Raw genomic sequence first — 23241 nt, 5'->3', positions numbered from 1 at the left:
AACATTAATTAAATAATAATTAGACCCTTAATAACCCCCATATCCTAATTTTGGGGTTATGCGTACGACAACACCACGAGAAATCCGCCTTGCTAGACTTGTAGAGAATTATCCCTAGATTCTCATGGTGGTATCTGATCATTAATTGGGCTTAAGATTTACGAGAAATTGAGGTAAAAGTGAGAATTTAGCTTATCCTAGGAGATATGCCTATGCTGATCCTATGACAAATCCACTCCGGTAGAAATAACGGTGGCGAAAAATAGAGTCCAACAATATTTTATAATTTTCGATCGGCACTCGTTAGATCGAAAAAAATTAAAGAAAGAGAGACGCAGGCAGAGACGAATGAGTTGAACGTAGGCAGGGCGTTTCTATTTCTACAATTCCCCATTCAATTCAGAAGCTTCAGGTTAGATTTCTTTATATATGTAAATAACATAATAATAATAATAACCTATAACCTTTAACTTTTATATATATATATATATATATATTATATTACTTAATTCATAATTCTTATTAATTAATTAATTATTTATTTTATTTATTTATTTATTTATTTATTTTTTAAAATCACTCTACTAATCTTGTCTAACCATTTTTGAGGTTATTACACACTACACTGGTGTAATCTATTCCATCAGGAGAGGATGGATTTGTTATATATAGTGACACATCCCTGAAGGGACTCGAATGTGTGTTGATGCAGCATGGACAGGTTATTGCTTACGCCTCTCGGCAACTTAAAGAGTATGAAAAGAACTACCTAGTATATAATTGAGAATAGCTGCAGTGGTGTATGCTCTAAAGATTTGGAGGCATTATCTTTATGGTGGGAGATGTGAGATCTTCACTGACCATAAAAGTTTGAATATTTCTTCACCTAGAAAAAATTGAATATGAGGCAGAGAAGATGATTGGAGCTTATTAAAGATTATGATTGCACTATCAGCTACCACCTAGGGAAAACAAACGTGGTGGCTGATGCTCTGAGCCAAAAATCAATAGGAGCAGTATTGTCAATAGTGGAGATTTAGCATTCGATTTAGATGAATCTAGAGAGGCTCGGTGTGGAGTTAGTAGAGGATGATCACCAGACATTTATTGCCAACCTAGTGTTATAGCCTAACTTGCAGGAGAGGATTAAGGCTGCTAAGAAGAATGATGCAAAATTAGTAGAGTTGATAGATCAAGTACAGGATGGACAGGGGGAGGAGTTCAGTATTTCATATGGTGGAGCTATAAGGTTCCATACTAGACTATGCTGCCTGTAGATGCTGAGATTAGGAGGACCATCCTAAAAGAGGTTCACAGATCCCTTTACACAGTGCATTCTGGCAGCACTAAAATGTATCGGGACCTTCGGGAACCCTTTTGGTGAAGCGGCATAAAAAGGGAGATAGCTGAATTTGTGAAGTAGTGTTTGACGTGCCAGCAGATAAAGGCTGAGCACCAGAGACCGGTGGGACAGTTGCAGCCACTCTACATCCCTAGGCTGAAGTGGGATCATATATCCATGGATTTCGTGAGAGGGTTACTATCGACGTTGCATGGATAGAATGCTATTTGGGTGGTCATTGATTAATTGACAAAGACCGCTCACTTTCTCTTTTTAAATTCAACTATTCTATGAATAAACTGGCAGAATTATACATTCAGGAGATAGTTCGACCCCATGGTGTGCTAGTATCCATAGTTTCAGACCGAGATCCATGATTTACATCGCGATTCTATAAGAGCTTGCAGGAGGCTTTAGGGTCTCAGTTATTATTTAGTACAACATTTCATCCTCATACTGATGGGCAAATAGAGAGGATGATCCAAATACTTGAGGATATGCTACGAGCATGTGTGCTGGATTTTGGGGGGTAGTTGGACCCAATATATGCCGTTAGTTGAATTTGCATATAATAATAGCTACCAGGCCAGCATTAGGATGACACCTTACAGGGCATTATATGGTAGGAGGTGTCATTCTCCTTTATACTAGGATGAAATGGGTGAAAGGCAAGTTCTAGGACTAGAATTGGTGCAGCAAGCGTATGATAAAGTCCGACTCATTAAAGACAAAATCAGTGCAGCTCAGAGTCGACAAAAAAGCTACGCAGATACTCGCCGCCGAAAGTTGGAATATGATGTGGGAGATTGAGTATTTTTTAGAGTAACATCGCTAAGAGAAGTTATAAGGTTTGGGAAAAAGGGTAAGCTGAGCCCTAGATTTATTAGTCCATTCAAGATACTTGAGAGAGTGGGTTCAGTCGCCTACAAGCTAACTTTACCACCAGCTCTATCTAGGATTCATGACTTATTCCATGTTTACATGCTAAGAAAATATGTCCTAGATCCCTCCCACGTGATCAACTACGAGGAGATAGAGCTTAGAGATACTTAAGCATATGAGAAAGCACTAGTACAGATTCTAGATAGAAAAGAACAGGAGTTACGCACCAAGAAAATTCTACTACTAAAAGTCCTATGGAGGAATCATATAGTGGAGGAGGCTTTGTGGGAGTTAGAGGAGGAGATACAATAGAAACACCCACATTTGTTCAGTGGGGACCAGCATTAGACAGAGAAAGGAACAGTAATAATTCAGGTAAAGTAAATATAGTTTGGTTTTATTACATGCAGATCAGGATAATGTATGTATAAGTTGTATCTTAGATTATAGAATAGGTAGTACTTTTGGCTTTGGAAGAATTTTCTTTTATGTATATACTTGTAATCTCTAAGAACCGTAATTGTAACCACGGTATTCCCTCGCCATAAATGAGGATAATTAATAAAATAAGTAGCAAATTTTCTTTAGAGGATGGTGTGTTGCACAGATAGCGAATTTCGAGGATGAAATTTTATAAGGAGGGGAGAATGTAAAGATTCGAAATATATAATAATAAAAAGAAATAAGGAAAATGGATTTTTGGCTGAGGTAGGAGAAAAATCGGCGGTGGTTTTCTAAAGGGGGAAGAAAATCGGCGACGGTTTTGATAAATTACAGCGGGTTAGTAACGGGTAAATAGTAATTTCTGGGCCGATTAAATTGAAAACTGGCGACAATTTTCTAAGAAGCATAGAAAACTAGCGATGATCTTCTCTGGTAGTGCTGAAAGTATAATATCCTACAAGCCTATTTTGTTTACAAAATTTACTTCTTCCTCTCTCTTAAAAACCCACGAACCATCTTCCCCTTGTCTTTAAAATTTTACTCTATTTTAAGCCCGAATCAACGATCTAGAACTACCACGACGATCAGGGGTTGATTCTCTACAAAGTTACCGGAGCAAAATTTTAGTTTGGAGTTCTGGGGCACCATCCCAAACTAAGGTAAGGGTGTTTTTTAGGTGTTTATGGTTGGTTTATTAATTTATTGAAGGTATAGGTTTATATGTAAATGTAATTTTGGGGTTGAACTGAGGAATTAGGATTTTGTGAAATACAGGTTTGGTGCGTATACAGTAGGCAGGCTAAGGATCCTAGTAGAAGTTTTCTTAGGAACCCAAGTGAAAATGATAAATAGTTTATAGTTTAAGAAATTATGAATATGTGTGTTCGGGAAAGATGTGATTATGATAATTATTTTGGATATTCAGTTGATTGAAATATATATATATATATATATATATATGTATGTGTGTATGTATGTATAATTTCAAGATTTTGAGTTTGGTACACTGCGAGCGTGAGGATAAGGTTAAGGTCAGGTCTCCGAGTTAGTTAGGTAAGGGAAATATGCTATACCAATAAATCAAATAATTTACCAGAAAAATATAGTATTTGTTTATGGGTTTCCAAAGCAAGAAATTATACAATTTTGCAGCTTATAGTTAATAAGTAGTATTTAATTAGTAGTGTGGCATGAGTAATATTAGTATAGTATAGAATTCTACACAGTTTACTCAAATATACAATTTTATACAAATATTACAGTTTACTCAGATCTATAGTTTGACTCAGATATTATAGTTTACTCAGATATATAGTTTTATTGAGATATACATTTTTATTTAGAAATACAGTTTTCATAGTACCATGATTTATGCTAACTTTGGTGCAATCCCAAGAGGGGGGGGGGTGAATTGGAGATTAAAAAATTATGCCTAGGTTTATCTAATCCAACAATCTATATTACGCAACCTAGGAGGTAGTTTAAGCAGTTTCAAATCCAAGCAGATATTCAACCCATAAACATACAGGTGCAGAAAATAAAGTAAGAAAAATAAACTAACACCAAATATGATATCGGGGTTTGGCCAAAGTGCCTACGTCCCCACCTTGGCTCACTAGCACAAGGATTCCACTACGACTCACTTAACGAGTGGAGCGGCACCATTTACAACCAAGTCAATTAGTGGGGCTAATCTCAACTTACACCTTACCAGGATGGTGCACCTAACTTTCCTAATCGGGTCTAAGCCAATTTAGGACTATTCCACAGGACTAGTCTCCCTCTTTAGACCCACGCCTGAAATACAACAAATGTGTATAAAATTTTGTGTACACAGAAATATGCTTCTTCAAAAGCAAATATGTATACCAATATAGCTCAAGCAATAACACAAACACGAATGATATGTAAATATACTCGATGCTTTAATGTGTGCTAAACACTCAATCAAGTATGGATAAACAATCAAGATCTAGAGTGTATATCTAAGCAAGATTTGAAACATAGTATTGAATATCACAATATCAGTTTAGTGTTTCAAAAAATGCTAGCAAGATGATTCAAACAAACTCAACAATATGTTTTCAATACTAAGCACAAGGGATGTTTAAATGCAAGCTTGAAAACAATTTTTTGAAAACAAAAATATGGGTTAAGGTAACTTGCAATGACAATGCAAGAACCACAAGCCTCTAAGTCCTCCCACACAAGATTTATCAAATAAAATCAATGAGAGAACTTAATGTTTTACTCTCAATAAAATCAATCAATTAATCACAACAATTGAGAGTATGAGCAAATGAGAGTTAAGCGCAAGCACTTTAAGAACACTCACAACACTTGGATAATCAAAAAAATTTGAGTTTTGGAGTGTATGGGAGTAGTACAAGTTAAAATAGAAATTTGGAATTTTGAGAGAATTTGACCTTAATGATTTTTGCTAATCCTTGCTAATCATTGCAAATGAGCTAGCATATATAGGCAGTGAGCAAATTATGACCGTTGGTGACTTAATGGGTATTATTAGAAAAGATTTAAAACAAGTTTAAAGTTTTAACTTATTTTAACCCCTAATTACCTCGGTAAAAATAAACAACTCGAGAGCTTTTGAGTGCTTGGTCCAAGGTTCGGGTGCTCGAATAGAGACAATGTTGAAAAAGTTTTTTTTGAGGTTCGGTCACCTGAAAAGTAGTTTGGTTTGCTGAACTGAGGCGATTTCTCAAAAGTTCGTGATTCGGTCGCCCGGTCTAAAGTTTTGTTACCCGAGGGTAAAATGAACGTGAGGTTTGAGCGCCCGGGTTGGTGAAAAGTGACCTAACACAGGTTTGGTCGACCATGGAAGATGTGTACATTTTGGTTCGGTCTGCCAAACATAGGTCAACTTGTTGACTCGTCCATGGTTCGGTCGCCCGACCTCTCTCAAAATCTTCATTTAAGTCCATTTTAGCTTTAGTTAACTCCCTTAATATATTAAGTGATGTTGGGGACTTAGTGCACTATGTGTATACCTAAAGTCCAACTAGGGTCATTTTGAGCATACCTACCTATCATGCATGATGCAAATTATTACAAGTCATTGGTGTACAATCCATAATTAACTTTACATCCCATAATGAAGAAAAAATGAATAAATAATTACACATACTACACAAATATCTTCATTCTTCTACTTGATCACTATACGCCATCATGATATGTCTTTCAGTTTGAATACACGCATAAGGTGAACCTGCATTCAAGCCTCAGTACAAACATCAGTGCTAAGAGTATTTGTCATTATCAAAATTGGATGTGACCTATCAGGTCAACAATTTATAGATTACAGTATCATCATATACATATTACAGAACCATGATTTACAAAATATTATAGAACCATAACATACAGTTATTACAGTTTATACAGATCAGTTAATTACAACATTATGGTTAATACAACTTTACAGAATCATGGTTATTACAGTTATGTAGAATCATGGTAAATCAGTAAGATATATAACAGTATTATATAGTATCAGACCCTGATGGAACATATCATATTACAGAGCATGGTACCGTAACTATTACAGTATAAAGTGCAACCACATATCTTAGATAGTGTGTGGATTATATGTGTAGTCGATCGTGCCTTGGGAGAGCTTGCAAACTCCCTGGTAATCCGGGTTGAGGCGGATGATCTGACGATAGAGGTTTCAGTTGACTTATCCTGGTAGGCCAACTAGTATTAAGTCTCGCCAACGGGCGGCACAACCCTATTATGAGGGGTTAAATCATGACATATAGCAATCCAGGGAAGTTTTCACAGTTATATATATACACACAAATTTATAGTAAACAACAGATATACCTATAGATACTAAAAGTATGATTAAATAGAAAGTTCAGAAACAATTGTATTTTAAACCACATAGGTGTGAGTTATACTGTATTATATTTTGCATGCTATTTCAGCTTCAGTAGATTAGAAGTATATTGTTCATGTAAACTCAATTGCCACACACTGGTAATATCACATTTCGTCTTACTGAAAGTTATTTCATCCTAGTAATTTAACATATTTCAGGTGATCTGAATAGACGAGCAAATTAGGCTCGAAGATAGAGGGGATCTTATACTGCCCTATCTGTAGGGTAAATGTATGCTGGGAGATGTGTTTTTGTGTAAATACTAGTTGAACTAGTGGTGAATACTTGAGTTATGTATATATATGTTTTGGGAAAAATTCTGAATTCTGGTATTGTAATTATGGTTAAATGATTTTATGTTTTCCCTTACATTGGTGTGTTATCTTAAAAATAGGTATTCCTTAATTCCCACTTTGGGACTGAGATGTTATTGTAGATGTTATCAGGGGTATCAGAGTAATACGATTTTTATAGCACAAAAAAAAAAAAAAAAAATGGCATGAATTTTTGGGTCGTTACATGATCTATATTTAGTTTCACTAACAGCCTTTTTTACATCTTTTCTTGTCTCCTTATGTTTTCAAGGTTATCTCTGTTTCTACATTTTTATCACATTTTATACCAAATTCTTTTTGTCTTTTTGATTTTTTATATATCTTTATCCCACCACCAACTCTCTTTGCTATTCGAGAATCTTCCCCTTGAATCACTTAAAATCTCTTTTGTTATCTTTTTAATAGAGTTAGCTAATCTATTCCAGAGAGTATTTGTATTTATCCTATCCTCTATGGTCGAATCCCGATCTTAGATAATTTTATCTTTAAATTTTATTATATTTTCTCATTTTAGGTTTCACCATCTAGTTCTCTTACACTGACTTATTTTATCATTTTTATTCCATTTTTTAATACATATATCTAACACTAAGACTCTATGTTGTGTGATTAGACTTTCACCTGGAATAACTTTACAATGCTTGCATGATAAACGATCTACCCTCCTAGTTAAAAAAAATCTATTTGACTTCTATTTTGTCCACTTTTAAAGATTATTAAGTGTTATTCTCTCTTCTTAAAGAAATTATTTATTATACTAAAATCATTTGACTTATTAAAGTCTAAAATCATCTCCCTGGACTCATTTTTGTCTCCATATCCATATCCTTCATGTATTCTCTCATAATTTTATTATCTCTTCCAATGTGCCCATTTAGATTTTCTTCTATAAATATTTTCTCAGTCCCTGGTATGTCTTGTATAATACTATCCATATCTTCCCAAAATTGTCTCTTAAGATTTTCTATTAAGCCAAATTGAGGAGCATAAGTACTAATGATATTTATTATCTCTTGTTCTAATACCATCTTAATTTTTATAATTCTATCCCCCACTCTAGTTACATCCACAATGTTATTTTTAAGTTTTTGTCTATAATAATGCCCGCCCATTCTTATGTTTTTCTTTTCCCGCGTACCAAAGTTTAAATTTTGATTTATCAATTTCTCTAACTTTCTCCCCCATCCACTTTGTTTCTTGAAGACAAATTATATTAATTCTTCTTCTGATCATTGTATTCACAATTTCCATGCTTTTACTTGCAAGTATCCCTATATTCCAAGTTGCTAATCTAATCATGGTTTTTTGAACTAATGTCTTTACCTGCCCACGTCCAGAATGATGCAAGAACCCTCACATATTTGACACTGTACCTAGGCGCCGACATGACACGTTGTTTCGGGACGATGACCTAACCCAGCCTCGCCTACTTTTCACTCCACTCGGGTTGGTTCAAGTGCAATGCGTCACTCGTAGGGGACGCCCCAACAAATATTCGGTAATGATTCATATCATAATGATCTGACAAATTTTGCGTTGATTGTCAGCTACCTAACACAACCTTCCTTCTTTAGTCGGGTTTGGGACCGGGTAAAATAATTTAAAATTATAAAATTTTATTTTAAATTATTAAATAAATAATTAAAATAAAAAACTAACAATATAAATAATTTCGTTTTAAAATATGTGAGAAACAATAGAAACATCAAAGCGAACATGCCCTTAAAATTTCCAACTGCCCACGCACGCAGCGGCTGATCGACGGGGCCGGCGAGTCACATGGTTTGAAAACCGGATTGTCCGTGTACAACAAAAAATCTTAGCGTGAACACCGTTAGTAGACACTGTCTGTCTGGTTTCTCTCTCGTCCCTGCGACGACTTCTCAATGGCTCTCCTCGCCAAGAACTCCTCTCGGCTAGCCCTAGTCTCGGCCCAGAGGGCAGCCGCTATACACACGAACCTTCCGTCGCTGAGCCCCTCGTCGGCGCCGATGCCGTACGGGCAATCGCCTCCACCGGCGACGGCAACGGGGCTGCCGAAGGCGGCAGAGTACGTGATCTCGAAGGTGGATGCGCTGATGAACTGGGCTCGCCGCGGCTCCATCTGGCCCATGACCTTCGGGCTGGCCTGCTGCGCAGTCGAAATGATGCACACCGGCGCTGCCCGATACGATCTCGACCGCTTCGGCATCATTTTCCGGCCCAGTCCAAGGCAATCTGACTGCATGATCGTCGCTGGTACTCTCACAAACAAGATGGCACCTGCTTTGCGCAAGTACTCTCTCTCTCTCTCTCTCTCTGAATTTGTGAACGTTAAATTTGGCGATTTTTAGGTTTTCAATAGTCCTTTCTATGTTTGCTCAGAGAAAGGAAGAAAAGGGAATGAGAACTGAATTCATTGTTTTTCTTGTGTGTTTTTAATTCTTTTTCTCCCCCGGTAATGAAAAGAAAACGAAGAACTCTTTGATTGATTTGTATTCGATTACTTTTGCATTCAAAATTATGTTTCGTTTCGACAAAGAAATGTCGATATTGCCTTAAGCGGTAGGATGTTGGGAGCTCTTTCGTATTTAGGGTTTCGCACGTACAATCGTGCCAGAACCATTAATACTTGTTTGAATTCTGGAAATCATTTGTAATGTTTCCTCCCTTTTGATTTATTTATTTTTTAAGTGGAGGGGAGAAGGAAAATTGATGTGGTGGGAGCTAAAACTTGTGGTTGAGTAGGCTTGGCGACTATATGTTGTATGCGTTCCAGAAACCAAAGTGGGGTATGTGAGTGCAGCTATTACCCAAAGTATTGGGGGTAGAAGATGGGTGCATTGGGAGCATTTCGAAGTAAGGGCCATGGTTGTGGGTTTGCCAGCTACACGGGATAAGGTGTTTTTTTGACAAACAGAAATCCCAGCTGGGGCTTACTCTGTACCTTGTTTTCTGTAAAGTATAGAAGATGGCTGGACATGGGTGCCATTTGGCGTTTACAGGAATAGTGGCGATGATGGAAAAGGGATTAAGATTATGCTTGCCACTTGGTTTGTAGAATAGAATAAGATAGGGATGGAAATGGAATAACTATTACATATGAATATTGTAGTTTACAAAAAGGACGATGCTGTTCTATGGAAGTTGATTATGCAAAAATTGATTTTATTCCAACTAACATGGAATAGCATGGGAATAGATATTGAAATTTAAGAATAGTTATTTATAATCTATCTCACATTGATTGCAAGGACACTGTCAATTGTCATAGACATCTGCCTTAAATGAACTTTATTTTGTAAATTGTTATACTCCTATTCAATAATTATTTCATTCTCATTCGGTATCTTTCCAAAATCAAATGAAACAACAACAACAACAACAATAACAAACCTTAAGGTTTGGCAATTATATTATAGATTAGGAATAACTATTCTTAAATTTTACCATCCATTATGTGTTATTCCATGTTAGTTCGGATAAAATCAATATTTGCATATGTGGGATTGGTTATATGAATCCTCTTTTGCCAATTCACTTGATAGAGGAAATTTTCTTTTTCCTAAATTAAGAGCTATTAAATCTTTCCTCACTATCTCATTCTAACTTATTTTAAGTCAACCCGTTCCTCTCCTAGTACCATTTACAATGACTAGCTCGCTCCTCATTGGTGTACTAGTTGGCCTACATTTCAAATGCTTAAATGACTTGAGCTGCCCCTCCCTCATGTTATTTTCTACCGGTGCCTAACTTATTGTGAATATGTTCATTCCTTAGTTTATCATTGAATGTTATACACTCATCCACCTTAGCATGCATATTTTGACCCCTTTTACTTTTGAATGTGTTGTTTCTTACTTTGCAAACATTTTAATCCATGAAGCATGATTGGTTGTATAGCCATCCTATAGAACATTCCTTCTAATTGTAATAGTATATTAGTATTCGATGATTGCATAGCGCACCTGACGCACTCCTCCATTTTACCTAACTTGCTTTAATTCTATGTACTACGTCCTCTTCAATTTCTCCCTTTGCTTGCATAATAGATGTAAAATATTGAAATCTATTAGTGCCGTTGATGTCTTGATTTGTCAATTTTAATCTTGTCTTCAATATTCCTCGTTACATGGCTGAAATTACATTTCATATTTTCTGTCATATTTCTACTTATCTTAAGTCCTATAGACTCTAAAGTTGCTCCACTCTTACTTCATCAATCAAAACAAAATCATTAGCAAACGACATATACCATGGGATCTCATTTTGGATATTCTTAGTAAGTTCATTAATCACTAAAGAAAACAGATTGAGGCTTAAAGTAGAACCTTAATGTACACCTATGTATATATATATAATAAAGTACAACTAGCATTAGAACTACACGAGGAGAGAATATATATATATATATCCTTAATGACATCAGTATATCTGCTGCATACTCCTTTTTTTTCGAAAACCCACCATAGAACTTCTCTAGGTACTGTATCATATGATTTCTATAAGTCAATAAAAACAATATGCAAGTGCCTCTTTTTTCTCAAAACTTTTTCATTTATCTTTTTAGTAGGCAAATAGCTTTTATTGTTGATTTCCTAGGCATAAAACCAAATTGATTCTTGGAGACCCTTGTTTCTATTCTTATTCTTTGTTCAATTACCCTTTCTTTCAATTTTATCAGATGACTTAGAAACTTTAATTTCGTAATATATTACCATTTTGAATATCACCTTTGTTTTTGTAAATTGGTATTAATGTACTTTTCATCCATTCCTCCAACATTTTCTTGATTTATATAATAGTGCTGAATAGATTAGTTAACCATATCCTTTATCCCCTAGAAATTTCCAAAATTCAATTAGGATGTTATATGGTTCTATAAATTTTCCACTTTTCATCTTTTTTAAAGCCATCTTAACTTTAGCAACTCTAATTTTGTGAATAAACCTCAAATTTTTGTCTTTTCCTCATTTGTCACTTCTATGTTTAAGCTCTCAATTTGGTATTCATCAAAAGACTTATTAAAGTGTCTTTGCCATCTCTCTTTTATTATGTCTTCTTATTCTCTCAAGAAATTATTATTCTCATTCTTTATACATTTTACATTCACTAAATCTTTGCGCTTTCTTTCTCTAGCTCTAGCTAATTTATATATATCTCTTTCCTGTTCTTCTGTGTAAATTATCATGAGCTCTATGTTTAGTTTTACCCATGGCCTTTTTTGCATCTTTGTACTTTTCATAGTTTTCTATATTTCTACACTTTTTCCATGTTTTATACCAAATTCTTTTTGTTTTTATTGCTTTTTGGACATCTTGATCGCACCAAATCAAATGCTACATGAGGAAGAAAATTCGCATGTGAAGACACTTTTAGATAAACCATCCACTGCTTGTGGATATTTCTACATTGTTTGTTCCTTTGAGGTAAGAATGGGAGGCACTGGTTTCCTTGGGCAGTATCATCATTGCGAACTCCAAATAGTTTGTAAGTAAGATTTTGAATGATCATTACCTTAGGCTAGTCACTTTGTTATGCAGTGTCATTACTGATGGTATCACTGCATCAGTGCCTTCTGAAACTGTTACATATCTTGTAAATGTTCTAATTATTATGGGTATCGTCTAATATGGTTTGCTACGATGCCATGGCAGTTGCTATGGTTTGTTACTCACCCTTACTGATTGTTAACACATTGTTATGTTCCATTGTTTCCAAGCTCATGAATTGCTTTAACAATTTTTTACACTAATATTGTTCTTATTAAAAACATTTCAAGCTTTTTAAACTTGAAACAAACTTATAAAGTACATTAACTACTAAAAATTATTACCAGCAATTAAATCTATCAATGTAGATATCTTTAACTATGAAATATTTTATTCATTGATTTCAACAAGTGATCAACAACTCAATGTCAACAATATTTACAACAACTCAATATCAATATAAATATTATCAACTACACAAGAGTTGTTGCTATAAGTTCAATACGTGATCAACGAACACAATAATAGTAAAATATTCACAGCATTCACAGCAGATACATTTCAAAATAAATATGCTTAGAAATATAATGAGATAAGGGAAAAGAGTGAAACCAGATTTTTTACAAGGTTCGGCAATCGTGTCCACGTCCTTGCCTCAAGCAACCCGCTATCAGGATTCACTATACCTCCTTTAATAGGCGGAGAAACCTCTCTCTCTTTTAGTAGGCGGAGATGCCTTTTTACAAACCCTCCCTCAATAGGCGGAGTTGCCTCTCTCCTTTATGTAGGTGGAGTTACCTCTCTCCTTTGCTTGGGCAGAGAACCCCACTCCTTCACTTGGTAGAGTCGCCTCTCTCCTTTACTTAGGTAGAGTTACCTTTTAAACAAAAACACTCTTTCGCTTGTTCAAAGATTCAACACCAGAATCGTCAATTTACAAGAGTAAGTAACAGCAGAGTTGTACAAGAAAAAGCTCTCTGAATAGAGTAGATTGTACACAGTTAAAAGCTAATATACTCTTAGAATGATATTGCTATGAAGCTCGAAGAGATTAGGCTAGGGTTTTCTGATTTTGAAAAACTATAAACTTAAAGAACAAACTCAGAAAATTATTCAGCAAAAGGAACAGCGCAAATCACACTTGGTAGTTGGTATTCAATAATATGCGTAATCTTTTTTTTAAAACATGTTTAGGGTTAGCTATTTATATCATCTTTTGAATTATAGCCGTTGGGCATGTTTTGGTAACATTATATTGAGAATCGAAAAGATTTTCGGCCGTTTGCAAAACTTATTGCAGCGCTTCGGTCGACTGAACAGATAGTTCGGTTGCCCAAACTAATTTAAATATGAATTTCAAAACTGGAAGCAGCCATTCGGTCGATTGAAGTCTAAGTTCGGTCGCCCAAACACGATCGGTCTACTAAACCTTGAGGTTCGGTCGCCCGAACTCACTGTGTCTGGAACTTTATAATGACAGTAGCCATTCGGGCGATTGAACACAAGGATTGGTCGCCCGAACTCTCCGATGCCTGACCAATTTGTTCAAAAATTCAAATTCCTTTATATTTTTTATTCCAAAAATAATTTTAATCTTTTGAAATATCATTGGACTTTGTAAAAATATTTTTCAAGACGTTAAAAGGTATCTAGGGTCCAAATATATAACTTAAGAGCTTTATAACAAAAACCAACTGAGATGTACTTACATGAAACCTATTTTACAATACACATGATATGCTATTTAGGTCTTCATGTCCTTAAGCTTGGTCTTCATCCAAGCTTTCCTTCAACAGCCATCTTTCATTTATTTGTGTTCTTCATGGCTTTCCATTATGCATCTTTTATTGTGCTTTTATATAGTAATATTGGTAATTACACTTGATAGCACAATTAGATGCCTTGGTTTGTTATTATCAAAACAAGATCACAATTTCCCCTTTTTGATGATGACAAACAAGGAGGAAAATGAGGTAGCGTTGATAAGGTTGCCCCTCACAATAAGCATAATCAAAAGAATATGTAATGTAAAACCATTTGTTTAAGCTCATTTGTGATTAAATTCTCCCCTTTTCTAAAAAAAATTCCCCCCCTTTTTACTTGGAATTTAAAAGGGTATTTTGTAATATTTTTTGCATTTTGCTAAAAAATTTCTCCCCCTTTTGACATAGATATCAAAAGTATTATTTTACCACTTAGAAATTTCATTTTGTTTATTATTCTCCCCCTTTGGACATCAACAAAAAAATCTCAATAAAAATTCAACATTAGAGTACAACCATGCAAATGGCCAGCAAGAGCAAACATATGTTTGCCAACAACTAGCATGCAGTTCACAAAGATATGATCACCAGCAGTACATGATAAGCATACATTAATTAGCCGAAGTCTGCCAAGATTCAACTTTACGTCACAATCAACATTTAGCAGTTAGCATGCATACACGGTTAGCATTTCAACATAGAACTCATAATGGTTGCTAACCAATCATATATATATATATATGATTGGTATATTAATATCAATAATCATACGCGACCGTGAGTTTTCAAATGCTTGCGGTTCGGTCGACCGAGGGTGAGGTTCGGTCGCCCGAATCACCTGACACACCCAATTAATAGAGGCAGTACAAATTCGGTCGATTGGACTAGTCATTCAGTCGCCCGGAGCATTTGGTTGACTATCTTTAGTATGTTCATCGGTCGCCCAAACTGTCTGAAAAACTCAAAAACACTTAAGATAAGTGTATTCGGTCGACTGGACACTTCATTCGGTTGCCCGAATGTCCTGAGATTTGCCAATTTCTTAAATGAAGCTTGGAAATCTTAAGGTAATGAATCAAATCTCTTCAAACACTTTCCTTAACATGTAATAAGCTTGATTTGCTTCAAATTCTCTCCTTTTTGATAAAAGATCATTCAATTTGCAAACCTCCATATAAGATCTCCATTTTACTAAAGAAGAGCAATAATATTATTGGCTAAGGTTTGAATGGTTTTCCAATTTAGCTTAATTGAGTCCTTGTTCATCCAATGTAGATTTGTTGAGGCCAACAATACTATTCTAATAATCCAAACTCTAATTTTGATCAATGATTGAGAGATGATTATGAACGACTAACTTAATATTGAGTTCATAAGAGTATTCAGATAAGTTCAAAAGACCAACTTTATTCCAATTGTATTGTACTAACACTTGAAGTTCATGGTTAAGTGTGGGTTTCTTAGATAAGCATGATTGTTCATTTAGAGAACCCATTAGTTTCTTGAGATAATAAATCTTTTGTTTATTCTATATTTGACACGCTGACTTATAAATGATGATTGATTTTTCATTTTTGAATATCTTTCAATTTTGATTAAACATTAAAGCTTCAAAATGAGTTTAGGATTAGATAGTACACTGTACTTACATTGTTATGGTTGACTCCCCTAAAACTCAAATCAGTGCTTTGGACAAAGTATGCTATACTATAAACATTTAAACTCAAGCATACATAAATCATTTATAATTGTCCTTTAACTTTCTCATATTGACTTGGTTACCTAAAATCCTTAGTACAGTAGATTCATATCCTAAGATTTGACATTTTAAGCATTATCCACTATTAGAGCATTATATTGTCATTACTAAACTTCTTCATTTAGACATGGGTGAATTGACTTAATCCCTAATAGGTGACTAATTCTAAGATCTAAGGAAGTATTATTTTAAAGATTATGTCATTCTTCTTGGTACCCATTCTTCCTTGGGTCTCAAGGGGTGGATGTTTCCTTGACTCTCCAAACCTTTGTGGTTTTCACACCTTTTCTTTTAAACGGGCAATCAAATTTGATATGACCCTTCTTTTTGCATAGGAAATAGGTAGTGTGAGTATAAGCATTATTTAATGAAGTGCTAGCATAGAATTTTGACTCTTTTACAAAGTATCCCATATAGAGATTCTTATTTTTCTTGTTCTCTTTGCCATTGAAACCGATGCCTTCTTTATCCAAGGCCATCTTTTGAGAACTTACTAGTTTATCAAAATTGATAGCATAGTCTTTAACCTTGCTTTCTAAGCTTGTTGTCTTCAATTCTTTCTCATTTTCAAGAGCAGCTTGGGATTTTAAGTTTTCTAGCTCTTTTGTTACCTTTTCAATCTTATTCTCCAATCTATTAATTTTTAAGTCCTTTTCCTTTTCAACCATAGTATCAGATTCTAAATCTTTCACTGAAGCTTCATTCTCATTCTTTAATGAAATATTTTGTTTGGACATCTTGACTAGAATCTTATGAACGTTAAATAATTCTCTTTGTAGCTCCTCATGAGATGGCATGCTTTTATCATTAGATTCATCATTCGATTCATCACAAGATTCATTACATGAATCATTAAATGAGTTCAAAGAAGAGCTTTGTTCCTCATCGTCATTCCGTGCCATAAGGCAGAAGTTCGCAACCTCTTCATCGCTTGATTCACTCTTTGAACTACTTGAGCTTGAATTGTCCCAAGTAGTGGCCTTCATAGCCTTCTTCTTCTTATTCTTCTTATTCTTAGAGTCCCTTTTGAGTAGTGGACACTCTGGTTGATAATGTCCAACCTCCTTGCAGTTGTAGCAAGTAGGCGGTTCTACTTTTGACTCGCTTCTTCTTGACTCTCCCTTATCCATCTTGGAGTCCCAAAATTTTCTTGTAAATTTCTTCTTGTTGAAGAATTTTTTGAGTCTTTTGGTCATAAAGGCTAGGTCATTTACATCCATCTCTTCATCATCTTCATTACTTGAGCTTTCCTTGGAAGCTTTGAGTGCGATGGATTTCTTAGCTTTAGGGTTTTCACTTGCTCTTTCATTAATAGCCTTCTCATACGTGAGAAGTGACCCTATGAGCACGTCTAGAGTCATTGCCTTCAAATTCCTACCTTTAGCTATGACTGTAGCCTTAGGTTCCCATATCGATGGAAGTCCTCTAAGAATTTTCCTAATCATTTTATATGTGGGGTAGGTCTTTGCTAGTGCGTTGAGGGAATTTATGATGCGAGTGAACCTAGTATATATGCTAGATATAGATTCATCAGGGTTCATTCTAAAGGCTTCATACTCACTAGTGAACATGTCTATACGGCTATCCCTAACATCTACGGTTCCTTTATAAGTTATTTCTAACTTCTCCCAAATTTTTTTAGCACTTTTACAATCCATTATCCCATTAAATTCATTTGCATCTAAAGCACAATATATGGCATTCATGGCACTGAGTTAATTTGCATTAACTTCATGTCGGTTTCATTCATCTCACTTTCTTCCTTAGGGACTTCTTTATTATCAGTGAATTTTTTAGGCACATATTTGCCTTCGGCAATAACTCTCCAAGCCCTCCAATCCATGGTTTGTATAAAAATTATCATCCTTTGTTTCAAGTTGTACAAGAAAAAGCTCTCTGAATAGAGTAAATTGTACACAATTAAAAGCTAATGCACTCTCAAAATGATATTCCTATGAAGCTCGAAGAGAGATTAGGCTAGGTTTTCTGGTTTTGAAAAACTATAAACTTGAAGAACAAACTCAGAAAATTATTCAGCAAAAGAAAAAAAAAAAAAAAGGCGCAAATCACACTTGGTATTTAATAATATGTGTAATCTCTTTTTCAAAACATGTTTAGGGTTAACTATTTATATGATCTTTTGAATTATAGCCGTTGTGCATGCTTTGGTAACATTATATTTGAGAATCGAAAAGATTTTCGGCCGTTTGCGAAACTTATCGCAGCGCTTCAGTCAACTGAACAGACGGTTCAGTTGTCAGAACCAATTTAAATTTGAATTTCAAAACTGGCAGTAGCCATTCAGTTGATTGAAATCAAAGTTCAGTTGCCCGAACATGTTCGATTGATTAACCCTGAGGTTTGGTTGCCCAAACTCACTGTGTTTGGAACTTTATAATGGCAGTAGCCATTCGGTCGACTGAACATGAGGTTCGGTCGCCCGAACTCTCTGATGCCAGTCTAGTTTGTTCAAATATTCAAATTCCTTTATATTTTTTATTCCAAAAATAATTTTAATCTTTTGAAATATCATTTAGATTTTGTAAAAATATTTTCCAAGACGTTAAAAGGTATCTAGGGTCTAAATATATAACCTAAGAGCTTCATAACAAAAACCAACTAAGATGTACTTACATGAAACCTATTTTACAATACACATGATATGCTATTTAGGACTTCGTGTCCTTAAGCTTGGTCTTCATCCAAGCTTTCCTTCAACAACCATCTTTCATTTACTTGTGTTCTTCATGGCTTTCCATTATGCATCTTTTATTATACTTTTATATAGTAATACCTATAAATACACTTAATAGCAAAATTAGATGCTTTGGTTAGTCATTATCAAAACAAGATAAAGCCTTATTAGGCCAACAAATGAAAACATGCATTTTTGCTCTCTTTTACTGGTTTGGGAGAAGATTCAACATTTGACCTCTCTTTCGTGTGTGGGTAATGGGAACTTCAGGGGGATGCATTTTTCAGATGTTCAGCATAATTGGCTTTCCTTGTTGAAATGATAGGGCCTGCTGATTTTTTTTCCTAATGTTCCTTTTGTTTTGTATTTCTTTATTTTCCTGGGGTTACCCTGAATTTTGAAAGGAGATGCTTTACTCTCTCCTTTTTGCACCTTCCTATTCTATCAATAACCAGTTTTCGGGTTGTGTTTGCACTCGTAACTGAAACCAAAAAACAGAAAATAAAATATAAAAATTACAAGCTAAAACCAAAATTGAAAACCAAATGTTACAACAATTTTGGTTTTGGTGCTGTCTTTGGGTTTTCAATAATATTTGTACTTTCCCACTATTTTCAGTCATCTAAGTGACAATACTTCTTTCAAACTGCATGTATTTCATGTGGTTGTGTATTGTTTAGAATTTCCGAATGAGTCTCTTTGAGTAGATTCTGTGTATTATTTTATTATAATAACCAGTTTTTTGGGTTTGGTTTGCACTCATAACTGAAACCAAAAAATAGAAAATAAAATATAAAAATTACAAGCTAAAACCAAAATTAAAAATTAAATGTTAAAACAATTTTGGTTTTGGTGCTATCTTTGGGTTTTCAATAATATTTGTACGTTCCTACTATTTTCAGTCATCTATGTGACAATACTTCTCGGAAAACTACATGTGTTTCATGTGGTTGTGTATGGTTTTTAATTTCCAAATGAGTCGCTTTGAGTAGATTCTGTATATTGTCTAGAATTTAGTTTAGAATTTCTAAAATGGGTCTATTTAAGTAGATTAAGTACACAGTGAGCACTGAGCATCTTAATTTTGAAACTCTTTTTTTGGACTGGCTGTCTTGGGAAAGCGAAGTTATAGCATAGGATTCTGTATATGGAGCTGTGGCACTGCTTGATTGAGATTTTATTGCTGAAACAAATATGGCATTTGTGTTGTTAGATCAGCAAGTTATGCGTGGTCAACATTAGTAACAGGATGCTTGTAATTGTGGAATGCAATGGCAGATGGTTACAATCGCTTCCCTGTTTTACGGTGCTTATAAGGATCTGTAGGCAGCATCAGCTCGGTTGTAGCAAGAGTGGGGTTTGAATAACTTGATTAGTATATGGACCTCAGCTTTGGGTGGTTGTGAAGTTTCTGGATTTTGCCTTGCTGATGTCGCCTATTTCCATGGCCAAGTTAATTGTAAGATTGGTGCAAATTGTGTTTTGGTGCAGTTGATCTGTATGGTTGTAATAAAGTGTGACTATAGACTTCTTGACAGGGTTGTGTTTGCAAGGTAAGGCTATACAGACCAAATATTCTTGTGTATTTTTTTTCTATCTATTGACTTAGATTTTTTGTGTCCTGTATCCCCCTTTGGTTTGGTGTGAGAGAGATCAAGTTGGAGCTCTGAAGAAAACAGCCTCTTAGCAGAATGCGCTACCTGTCTTCAGGTATGGGCAGGATATGTATACTGATCCTGTTCTCCACATTGGTATTTTTTCCAATCTTTTGATTGCTATATTTTTAGTTAGGAATTGAAGGATGAGCATTTTAAGCATCCAGATTACCTCACTCTTGCTTTCAAAGCACAGGGAACAATTATTTTCTTCCACAAAATTATGTAGCACCATCCCCTGTGTATGCATTGTTTGATTTCCAAGACGACTTGGGTGTTATTTTGGGATTGGATTTGCTCCCATAAGGTTTCAACTTCTATTCTCTAGTTCTACAGCTTTGGCAATCATAAGTATGTAGAGTATCATAGCATATGAAGTATATAAAAGTTAATTTTAACGGCATTCCATGCGCTAAATCTTCTTGCAGGGTTTATGATCAAATGCCTGAGCCTAGGTGGGTCATTTCAATGGGAAGCTGTGCAAATGGAGGTGGATACTACCACTACTCATACTCTGTAGTTCGAGGTTGTGACAGAATCGTCCCAGTTGACATTTATGTTCCGGGCTGCCCACCAACAGCTGAGGCTTTGCTCTATGGCCTTCTCCAATTGCAGAAGAAGATCAACAGGCGTAAGGATTTCCTTCACTGGTGGACCAAATGAGTCTCTTTCACCTGCATGTGGCTGTTGTTGCTGTATTCTTAATGCAAACATAAAGCCTGCTGCCAGTAGATTTTCCCTCAGGAAGAGCCATACCGATTGGGGAGATTTATTTTACCCTTTGTAAGTTTGCTTTGTTTAATTTGGCCATATATGGTGTGTTAAACCTATATTTCATGCTGCAACGCTGGTCTTCAGAGACAGCAGATCCCTCGAACTTATAATTTCTTTGGTTTACATGGACCCATATCCTCATTCTGTATTTTGTCTTCCCATGGCATCATCACCTGAACCTGTTTGTGATTTTGGCTGAAATGTAATAAAAAAAAAAATGCTTACGTGTGCACTTGGGAGTCTCTTTGATTTGCTGAAACGTTATAGGGCCATGTTCAATTTGTTGAAAGCTGCTTGTAATGCTGATGCTGGTGTGGTGGGGGGGGGGGGGGGGGGGGGGGGGGGGGGGGGGGGACTGGTCTAGACAACTAATTAATGGGCGACAATTGAAAGAATGGTTATTTGGGGTGTCCCCTGCTTCAAAATTTCGAAGAAGTTACGGAAATGTTTTTATTTAATTAATGTTTAGTTTGTCGAAATAGTTATATTTTTGAAATTAAATGAAATCTGGTGAAAAATTGGAGAATCGAGGTAATAGATATTTTATTATATATTTCTTATTATTTCATTCAATAAGTAATAAAAAAGGAGTAGATATTCTTATAATAAAACTTGAAAAGTCTACTATTTTTATGGATTCAAAAATATTTCAAGTTGCTATTTGTTTTCCAGTAATAATGTGTTTTTTATTCAATTAATTATAGCTAATGTATTTTTAGGAATATGTATTTTTTGTGAACGAAACGTAACATTAATTTGCATTGTAGAATTCATGTGACATAAAAAATTTACTAGCTATTTTAGTTAAATTAGGGTAAGATTTATTAACCTCTCACAGGCTTACAAAAAAAGTGGCAAATTTTCTTTTAAGGTTTCATAATTTCATAGCAAGATGCAGATCTTAAATTAAGGTATCAAATTTTTTGAGTAATCTCCCTTTACATTTAATTTTTGGGACAATTACATTCTCCTTTACCTTGATAGATTAATGGAGTATGAGTATTACCAAAAATTAAATGTCAAGGAAAATATATGAGAATTTTGGAATTTCAAGGGAGGTTTGTTTTTTCGTGAAACCTTATATAAGGATTTTTAAAACCTTAGGTGAAGCTAGTACTTTTCTCTTTAAATTATTACAATTAATAATTTACGGGTAAAAAACACAACTCTTTTAGGTTTGGTAAATAGACATTGACTTTTATTAAGGTTTCAAAAAATCCATAGACTTCTTTTAACATTAGATTTTTGGGACACTTATATCTTGCTTTAGGGGTTGATAGTAAAGTAACGACGAGAGTATTAATCTCAAAAAAATGTAATGTCAAGGAGGGATTTTTGAAACTTTATTGGAGGTTCATGTCTTTGTAAATGCCAAAGGAGGTCTATAAGATTTTGAAATTTCTGGGAAGGTCTGCATTTTTTCACCAAATCTTAGATAGGCCAATGCCATTAGCCTAAAAATTAATATAATGTTAATCAATGGATGTAACAATACTTAAAAGGTAGTCATATTTTATTGCACCAATAGTCTTCAAACTATGATTCTCATTTAATTCTCGGTCTTAGTTTTCATTGTGTCACAATGTGTACTGAAGTTTCAAAATGATCTCCATTTTGTTCCATCATTAGTTTCAACGGGAAATTTTCAACTCTGGTAGCCACTATATCCAATTAAATTACACCAATAAGCTTAAACTATTGATTGAGTTTTATAATAATCACCAAATTTCAATACTATAGACATGTCCCATAGTGGAATTACCCCGACTCGATGACAATTGGGCAAGTGATAGAGAAAATATGAGGTTATCGATTTTCAATAGAGTCGCAACTAAGTTTTTATTTCGCTAGATGTGGTTAGATCTCATGAATTTCTTTTAGTTCTTCTCTCTAAGCTAACCCTAGATCTAGGAATCAATAGTTATGGTTTGCGTAACCAGAGCAGGGTTTAGAAGTACGATTATACAAGGAGAAGGACCTTACACATCCAATCCATCTAGTTAGCCTATTACCTTTTTGAACTTAATTAATCAAGATTGTTGACTCTTGCATGATTATTTAATTACCAGGATTTTAATAGTGAACAATACTGCCATTGAAGACTGCTCTCACCTTGAGAGTCTTAAAAAGACGTCATTATTCCACTTTTGAGTTATGTTTCAAATTAATTAATAGTGAATATTTCAATGGAAGAAAACACTAACAATCATATAGATC

General features: G+C 34.8%; 1 protein-coding gene across 1 annotated transcript; it reads left to right on the top strand.

Moving 5' to 3' along the window:
* The first annotated feature begins 8593 nt into the window (after positions 1 to 8593).
* Positions 8594 to 21256, top strand: LOC131152430 (NADH dehydrogenase [ubiquinone] iron-sulfur protein 7, mitochondrial). The gene is made up of 2 exons (XM_058104307.1): positions 8594 to 9182; positions 20679 to 21256. Exons 1-2 carry the CDS (start codon positions 8794 to 8796, stop codon positions 20911 to 20913), a joined length of 624 nt encoding a protein of 207 aa, XP_057960290.1. The 5' UTR covers positions 8594 to 8793; the 3' UTR covers positions 20914 to 21256.
* The last annotated feature ends 1985 nt before the right edge of the window (positions 21257 to 23241 follow it).

Source organism: Malania oleifera, chromosome 3 (assembly GCF_029873635.1).
Source record: "Malania oleifera isolate guangnan ecotype guangnan chromosome 3, ASM2987363v1, whole genome shotgun sequence".
NCBI classification, from domain to species: Eukaryota; Viridiplantae; Streptophyta; class Magnoliopsida; order Santalales; family Ximeniaceae; genus Malania; species Malania oleifera.
Note: the sequence above shows the minus strand (reverse complement) of the source record. Positions and strands in the feature narration are given on the sequence as shown.